Source organism: Schistocerca serialis, chromosome 2 (genome assembly GCF_023864345.2).
Source record: "Schistocerca serialis cubense isolate TAMUIC-IGC-003099 chromosome 2, iqSchSeri2.2, whole genome shotgun sequence".
Classification (NCBI taxonomy): Eukaryota; Metazoa; Arthropoda; class Insecta; order Orthoptera; family Acrididae; genus Schistocerca; species Schistocerca serialis.
The window spans coordinates 350,710,120-350,719,390 of NC_064639.1; the positions used below are offsets into that span (position 1 = coordinate 350,710,120).

Consider the following 9,271-nt stretch of genomic DNA (forward strand, 5'->3'; position numbering starts at 1 on the left):
ATGTGAAGTGTTGATGTAAGGTGGCTGTAATGGACACAGCAAAATGTAAATTCTCTTTCTCTCTCTCTCTCTCTCTCTCTCTCTCTCTCTCTCTGTGTGTGTGTGTGTGTGTGTGTGTGTGTGTGTGTGTGCATCCATGGCAGTTTCCATTGTGTTGTGCTAAATAAATAATCACTTTTAGTAGAACCAACAACTTGTGACACTGAGATGATTGTGAGTATACAAGAATCACTAATATCATTATTAAAGTTTTGCTGTGTTAATTTAAATATGTTTTTCCATGGGAGACTCACCACTGAATGACACCAGTCCAGAAATATCACATATGGCAGCGAAAATACCACATTTCTGGTGAAAAACTGTAAAGGTCTGGTTTTTGCAAATGTAGTCCCAATCTGCTACCACAGAAATTAGCAACTAGGTGACAAAGTAACAATATGCTTTAGGACTGTTTGATAGTGAAGTTGCTGAGCTAAATTCATTTCAAAACCATTATCAGCTTTTCCAAGTACAAACTTAAAAAAAAAGAAAAATGCTGTACTTGAGACTTAGAAGAATCAGTCACAAAAAGTCAAAAATTGCTAACATAAGAAGATGGAGGAGACAAAAAGCCATCTATTTTACGCAGGGAGGTGTGGGCTCCTGCAGGAATGCAAGTAACCTATTTTTTTTTTCTTCTTTTTTTTTTAAGAAATATATATCTTCAGCAACTACCACCCAACGTGCATTCTATCCATGCACCAATTTGCAAGGGGAAATTCTTGAAACAGTGCCTTTTATGGCTGACAAAATGAAGGGATCACAATGCCCAGTCAGTCTGTATATAATCACAATGACAGAATTTTCCAACTGGAGAAACAGCTTTCGGAACCAATGACACCGATTTAGAAACTACAAACTGGGACATTATCAGGAAGCATTTCAAAACAAAATCACTGTAACTTGCACAGAAACATTCTATCTGCTGGTGTCATAATTTCAAACAGACTGCAGAGAAGTGCACATTGCGATGTTCATTTATTTTTCAACAGTCTGCTAACACTCAGAAGGAAAACTAGTATGTGACTTGTTCAGCGTGGCACACAGTGAGGAGGCTGAATCATCTCACTGCATCTTCATAATGGATTGCAACAAACATCATTGATGTGTCTGGGGCAGACATTTCTGTATTCCCAGCAACAACACTGGATCACAAGAACATTCAAGGTGGAACATCTGAACCACTTGCATCCACAGACTGTTTTTCAAACATTCATCCACCTGGATGAAATACTGATGTTCCAAGAACTAGAACATATCAGTACAGTTTTCAAGAATGCTATCCATGAAAAATTTGTGTGTCAGGGCCCAAAGCATTTAGTGCGACATGAATGTATTTTTGAGTCTGAGCAGCACTCTCAGTACAGGACTGAGAGCTTTTAAAACCAAGAGCCAGACCATGTGGCAGCAAAGACTTCAAGTCAGTATTGTGATTTAGCACTCAGTCACTTTTTATGTGAGTTCTATTTGATTTAAGTCTTGAAAGTTGCAGACATTTACTCATTGTACTGTTTGCAATGCAAGTTGGTAAGCAGCTGTAATGGTGTGAGTGCCTGGATTAAAAGCTGGGATCTACTCAAGCTTTGATTAAGGGTTCTCACCAGCCTGCATCTGTGGCGCAGTTTACATTTCAAGCAGCCATTCACCTGGATGGTGGTGTGTAAGGATCCAGCCATTGACCTGGTGTAACAACAAGTGCGATTGACTCAGCAGGTGACACATTTGTATTGATCCACAGTGAAACCTCAGTGATGCAGAGCCCACTGCATTTGTAATTGATAATGTTGTTAGGTCAACACATGAACATGGAGGGGTTGACTGATGCAGAGCTCGAGATTCAACAATGGTGTTTGAATGGTGTGCTGCACCAACATTGTACTCTGTTGTCAGATCTGCCTCAGATCACTGTCTATCCTGGATTACACAGGTGTGGATCCTCCGACCTATATGTTTTGTGATGAGACGTGGATGTCCAGTATCATACAGCCTATGCGTTGTACCACCACCCTCCAACCACTTTCCATAGGTGCTCATGATAGTAGCATACAAACACCAGACAAGCTTCACCATTTCAGAGATTCTCATTTCCAGCTGCAGTGCCACAACAATGTGCCCTTTGTCAAAACCACTTATATCAGTAAATTTCTGCATTTCGGCCCATATATTCATTATAATGACTGCCCATTCATCTCTCTGCCACTTAAATTCTTTCCTTACTGGATCATGTGCCCACAACACCACTAGGAGCCATTCAACCTCACGGTGTGCAGTGGTCATAATGTTTTGGCTCATCAGAGAATATTGTAGTACGAATCATTGTGCTGAAGTGAAACCTTTAACAAATTCATCACTTTTCTGTAATGAAAATCTTTTTATGGTCACTGAATGCTCCTACATCCTTTTTGCTTAGGTGTGAATGATGAAACCTATAATAAAAGCTAAACTGGGTGCGATCTTTACCAGTGGTGTGTTCTTATCTGAATCATTTCGTAGGTTTACAACAAATATTTAAATTCAGTAAGACATATTTGTGACTTATCAGCCATTTACATTTCGTTTCATGCTTATGGTGTTCCAGTCTGCATGAGAACATGGCTATGCAATATTCTCAGGAACAATTATCTCTAATAAATAATTACTTATGCAGGGACAATATACATGTCTCTTTCAAAATTTCAGCTTTTTCTCTACATACTACTATGATGGAAGATGGCTCTATCCAATATATGGAGTTTTGGACTGGACCCAGCGTATTTGTTTCTCAGTTGTAATATTTATAGCATGGATACTGATGTCTTTGTTTGGTGAATATCTGAATTCGCAAATATGGGGTAACTATCCAGCATGTTTAACATATTTATGCTAATAATGTCTACATTTTCTTTATATAAGTAACCTGTAAACTATGTTGAGAATAACTTGCATGTTGTTTGCAGGCCATGAAATACAGAAGATGAAAGCAAAGGATTTGTCGAAACAAAAGAAACACAGATAGAGTTCCAAACACAATTTTATTATTGTGAACAACTTTACAAATGACACAAAATTGTAGCAGTAATTGACCAGTTCCATTTCTGATATTTCAAATTTAATATGTGATTAGATTGTTAATTCTTAAGGTATCCTTGCTGTTATTGTTGTGGATTTTATTGGATTTAAGAAGCAACTTATGTTATGAATGTACAAATGTGGAGAGGTGGAAATAAGAGATACAACAGTTTTCTTCCATAGACTTGTTTGTGTAGTATTTTTATTCTATCCAACAAATATTGCACATACAACTGAAATAGTTAAATATTGGACATGTGTCTATCAGGACATATTACTTCTCCATACAAAAAGAAGGAAATATTTACAAGTCAAGTAAATTTTCATTTTAGATTTTCTTGTAAAGTCTTCTCAGTGAATCCTTGTATAAATGTTCAAATGCTACTTTAAGTGACGCACAACATATTACATATTACTCATTTTTCATTACAGACACAGAAACATTTACTTTTAACTTGCTGAAGTAAGTATGTATAAGCTGCAGTCAATGCAGTATGCCTTTACATTAATATTTAAATTGTTAAATTAATTGCAATTCCTTGAGTTGTTTTTGTAGACTTTACCAAGTGCAACATTTCTCTCTAACAATGTCTGTCCTTCAGTATTACAATATTGTCACTTGCTCTTTATTCTATACATGATATCCATAAAAGAATGTCCCAGTTATAAAATTAAATAGTATCAAATATGGGGTAACTATCCAGCATGTTTAACATATTTATGCTAATAATGTCTACATTTTCTTTATATAAGTAACCTGTAAACTATGTTAAGAATAACTTGCATGTTGTTTGCAGGCCATGAAATACAGAAGATGAAAGCAAAGGATTTGTCGAAACAAAAGAAACACAGATAGAGTTCCAAACACAATTTTATTATTGTGAACAACTGTAACAACAACAAATGTAAGCATTGTAGATTGTTGGTCCATGGCCAGCATTGAAGAGTAGCTAAAACAGTTTTAGGTCCATATGCCTTTGTTATTTTCCCACTTGCAGTACTACACATGCAAAATGATGACTTCTGAGCATGTTCCATTTTAGAACAGGAAAAAGAGAACAAATTTCTATTTTTTGGCAACCCTCTTTTTCATTCTTCCTGTATATTCTACAGTGAACAGGATCAGTCCTGTACATCCATTTACACTCCTTAACCCATCATGATAAGCACAAGTGGTGTCCTGTAATGGTATCACCACCGTTAGGTCTACTCAACCTTTTCCTGTCCAGTCACATGTGCTGGTGACACGCATGTGCCCAGCGGTGCCTTCTACATCTACATCTACATCCATACTCCGCAAGCCACCTGACGGTGTGTGGCGGAGGGTACTTTGAGTACCTCTATCGGTTCTCCCTTCTACTCCAGTCTCGTATTGTTCGTGGAAAGAAAGATTGTCGGTATGCCTGTGTGTGGGCTCTAATCTCTCTGATTTTATCCTCATGGTCTCTTTGCGAGATATATGTAGGAGGGAGCAATATTCTGCTTGACTCCTCGGTGAAGGTATGTTCTCAAAACTTAAACAAAAGCCCATACTGAGCTACTGAGCGTCTCTCCTGCAGAGTCTTCCACTGGAGTTTATCTATCATTTCCGTAACACTTTCACAATTACTAAATGATCCTGTAACAAAGTGTGCTGCTCTCCATTGGATCTTCTCTATCTCTTCTATCAACCCTATCTGGTATGGATATTCAAGCAGAACAAGTGTACTGTAACTTACTTCCTTTGTTTATGGATTGCATTTCCTTAGGATTCTTCCAATGAATCTCAGTCTGGCATCTGCTTTACCGATGATCAACTTTATATGATCATTCCATTTTAAATCACTCCTAATGCCTACTCCCAGATAATTTATGGAATTAACTGCTTCCAGTTGCTGACCTGATATTTTGTAGCTAAATGATAAAGGATCTTTCTTTCTATGTATTCGCAGCACATTACACTTGTCTACATTGAGATTCAATTGCCATTCCCTGCACCATGCATCAATTTGTTGTAGATCCTCCTGCATTTCAGTACAATTTTACATTGTTAAAACCTCTCAATATACTACAGCATCATCCACAAAAAGCCTCAGTGAACTTCCGATGTTATCCACAAGGTCATATATGTATATTGTGAATAGCAATGGTCAAATGACACTCTCCTGCAGCACACCTGAAATCCCTCTTACTTCGGAAGACTTCTCTCCATTGAGAATGACATGCTGCATTCTGTTATCTAGGAACTCTTCAGTCCAATCACACAATTGGTCTGATAGTCCATATGCTCATACTTTGTTCATTAAACGACTGTGGGGAACTGTATCGAACACCTTGTGGAAGTCAAGAAACATGACATCTACCTGGGAACCCATGTCTATGGCCCTCTGAGTCTCATGGATGAATAGCGTGAGCTGGGTTTCACATGATCATCTTTTTTTAAACCCATGCTGGTTCCTACAGAGTAGATTTCTAGTCTCCAGAAAAGTCATTATACTCGAACATAATATGTGTTCCAAAATTCTACAACTGATCGATGTTAGAGATATAGGTCTATAGTTCTGCACATCTGTTTGACATCCCTTCTTGAAAATGGGAATGATCTGTGCTCTTTTCCAATCCTTTGGAATGCTACACTCTTCTAGAGACCTACGGAACACCACTGCAAGAAGGGGGGCAAGTTCCTTCATGTACTCTGTGTAAAATTGAACTGGTATCCCATCAGGTCCAGCAGCCTTTCCTCTTTTGAGCAATTTTAATTGTTTTTCTATCCCTCTGTCATCTATTTGGATATTTATCATTTTTGAACAGAGAAGAAACTACCATGCAGTCTTCCTTTGTGAAACAGCTTTGGAAAAAGACATTTAGTATTTCACCCTTTAGTCTGTTATCCTCTGTTTCAATACCATTTTGGTCACAGAGTGTCTGGACATTTTGTTTTGATCCACCTACTGCTTTGACATAAGACCAAAATTTCTTAGGATTTTCTGCCAAGTCAGTACATAGCACTTTACTTTCGAATTCATTGAATGCCTCTTGCATATCCCTCCTCACACTACATTTCGCTTCATGTAATTTTTGTTTGTGTGCAGGGGTTTGGCTATGTTTATGTTTGCCGTGAAGTTCCCATTGCTTCCGCAGCAGTTTTCTGACTCGGTTGTTGTACCACAGTGGCTCTTTTCCATCTCTTATGATCTTGCTTGGCACATACTCATCTAATGCATATTGTATGATGGTTTTGAACTTTGTCCACTGATCCTCAACACTATCTGTACTTGACACAAAACTTTTGTGTTGAGCTATCAAGTACTCTGAAATCTGCTTTTTGTCCCTTTTGCTAAACAGAAAAATCTTCCTACCTTGTTTAATATTTCTATTTATGGCTGAAATCATTGATGCAGTAACCACTTTATGATCGCTGATTCCCTGTTCTGCGCTAACTGTTTTAAGTAGTTCTGGTCTGTTTGTCACCAGAAGGTCTAATATGTTATCGCCATGAGTTGGTTCTCTGTTTAACTGCTCAAGGTAGTTTTTAGATAATGTGCTTAAAAAAATTTCACTGGATTCTTTGTCCCTGCCACCCATTATAAATGTTTGAGTCTCCCAGTCTATAGCTGGCAAATTAAAATCTCCACCCAGAACTATAACATGGTCGGAAAATCTACTCAAAATAGTTTCCAGATTTTTTTCAGGTGCTCTGCCACAACAGTTGGTGAGCCAGGGGACCTATAGAGACATCCAATTACCACGTTTGAGCCTGCTTTAACCATGACCTTCACCCAAATTATTTCGCATTTCAGATCTTCTTCAATTTCCTTCGATACTATTTCACTTTTTATTGCTATAAACATGCCTCCCCTTCACTGTCCAGTCTGTCTCTGTGTTATACATTCTAATCTGAGTTTAGAATTTCATTATTGTTTACATCTGGTTTCAGCCAACTTTCTGTCCCTAGTACTATGTGGGCATTGTGACTGTTTATTAATGAGAGCAGTTCTTTGACCTTTCTATAGATGCTTCTGCAGTTTACTATCACCACATTAATATTGTTATTCCCTGTTGCGTTTTGCCTACTACTACCTTGTCGCATCTCAGGAGGCATCTTGTCGGGCCTAGGGAGGGAATTCTCTAACCTAAAAATCCATATGTGCACTCCACACGTACTCTGCTACCCTTGTAGCTGCTTCCTGTGTGTAGTGCATGCCTGACCTATTCAGGGGGACCTTGCCATGGGTTACATGTCTGCTAGCACTGGACGCATGCCTAGTGTGCTTGCACACAAGTTTGCATTCCAAGTGCATCTGTCACATCAGTCACCCAGGATGGCTAAGTAATGATGCTGACCACGCTGTAATCCACGTGCCACCACCGTCCAAGCCAAGCAGAGTTTTAGCCACTGGCAGTTGCTGGACTGCTGCAGGCAGCATTGCTTCGATGGACACAGTGAGCCTCCCCAGGCTACCTCCAATGCTGCCGCCGCCTCTCCCACCGCTGTCGCCAATGCCACCAGCACCACTGCTCTGATGTCACTGCTGAGGTTGCTGCTGCCACCACCCCTGCTGCCCCCACCACCACCACCATTTCCATGTGATGTAAGTGTTGCTGCAGTGTATTGTGCTAGTTGACAACTCTGTAGAACTTCCAACAAAGGGATATATTTGTCACCTAGAATAGAGTGAGACCTCTTTTTGTGTGCAACTGTTCAGTCTCAATCCAAGTTTTGTAACTATGCCTGATTTACAACCTTGCCAAACAGTGGAGAGGAGCAAATCAGCTCCCAATGCTGCATCTGTTGCCACAGAAGAGCTTGATTGAATCAATTTTCTGTAACAGCAGATAAGCACCCTGACACTTGAAAAAATAGAGTTATAAGAGTGGCTTAATGTGATAACTTGTGAACATCAAGCCAGAGCTGCTGAAAATGTGGCAACTCCAGGACCTTCAAGGGCCCCTAAGGCTGAACCTGAAAAACTAATACTAGATATAGCCACAACTTTTGTACCTCCTATTGCTGGAAAACCAGGCAGACATGTAATAACATTTTTCACAATAAAGGATGGCAGCCAAAAACAGTTGCAGGATAGAATTTTTTTATTAAAATTCTTGACCAAGGTTTCGGTACATATAAATATACCTTCATCAGAAGTACATTTCCTGAATAGAAAGACACATTCATTAGAAAAGCCATATCAACGAAAGTGAGAAACAGAAGCTTAAATAACGGTGAAATTGCTAAAGTAATACAGGCATACAATCTTTAGTACTTACTAAAATTACATCATGCACTGGAGAATAATGAAACAATTATGCCAAAAGGCATCGTCAGTAATTAAACTATCATCTCCATTTGTACAACATGTGTAATGGGTACAGGATCAAAGTGAACAGTTTAACAATGTTACGTCGCCTATGAACTGTTGAGACACGAGTGTGAAGGCACTAAGGTAGATTGTTTCGCCGAGAGAGGGCACTTGCATGCGCCAGACTCGCGCATATTACAATCCATAAATACATACATAAGCGCATCAAAATTATTAAAGGTTGTGTTAATTCAAACTTTGTCTTAATAAATAAAGCGTATCACGCCAATTAAAGACATTTATGTAAACTAGAAATATAGAACCAAATTTACCTGTGTCCTAGTGTCAAACGGATAAAGCTTGCGCTTGGAACATCTAACAAGAGAGGGCACTACTGTAATGCGCGAGAGTCTCGCGTAACGTAGGCAGTGAAATACATACTAGCGAAACAACCAAAAAGTTATAATAAAACGAAACCATCTGTCTGTATGAATAAAACATAGTAGTCATTTAACCTCACATACACATTGAAATTCATAATTAACAAACATCACAATATGTATTACTTTAGCAATTTCACCGTTATTTAAGCTTCTGTTTCTCACTTTCGTTGATATGGCTTTTCTAATGAATGTGCCTTTCTATTCAGGAAATGTACTTCTGATGAAGGTATATTTATATGTACCGAAACCTTGGTCAAGAATTTTAATAAAAAAATTCTATCCTGCAACTGTTTTTGGCTGCCATCCTTTATTGTGAAGAATTTTAACAGTTGCTGCTGCAGCCATGTTTAAAATCTTGTAATAACATTTTCTTTAAAAACATCTGTGATGTGGGATGTACATGTGCATGGCCAGATCATTTTTCATTAAATGTCAACAAGTTGGAGTTTCCAGGTGATGAGT

The 9,271-nt window shown here is 38.6% G+C and overlaps 2 protein-coding genes across 4 annotated transcripts in view; both read left to right on the forward strand.

Annotated features, from left to right (window-relative positions):
* LOC126457160 (androgen-dependent TFPI-regulating protein-like) overlaps positions 1-3,267 on the forward strand; it is a 68,857-nt gene extending 65,590 nt beyond the window's left edge. For all 3 annotated transcript variants that reach the window (XM_050093239.1, XM_050093242.1, XM_050093241.1), the window contains 2 exons: positions 2,719-2,870; positions 2,976-3,267. In XM_050093239.1, coding sequence (XP_049949196.1) covers positions 2,719-2,870; positions 2,976-3,034 — 211 coding nt within the window. In that variant the 3' untranslated portion in view covers positions 3,035-3,267. The remainder of the gene's footprint in view (positions 1-2,718; positions 2,871-2,975) is intronic.
* LOC126457159 (androgen-dependent TFPI-regulating protein-like) overlaps positions 1-3,983 on the forward strand; it is a 257,589-nt gene extending 253,606 nt beyond the window's left edge. Inside the window, exon 5 of the mRNA XM_050093237.1 lies at positions 3,885-3,983. Within this exon, the coding sequence (XP_049949194.1) occupies positions 3,885-3,943 (59 nt within the window). The 3' untranslated portion in view covers positions 3,944-3,983. The remainder of the gene's footprint in view (positions 1-3,884) is intronic.
* The last annotated feature ends 5,288 nt before the right edge of the window (positions 3,984-9,271 follow it).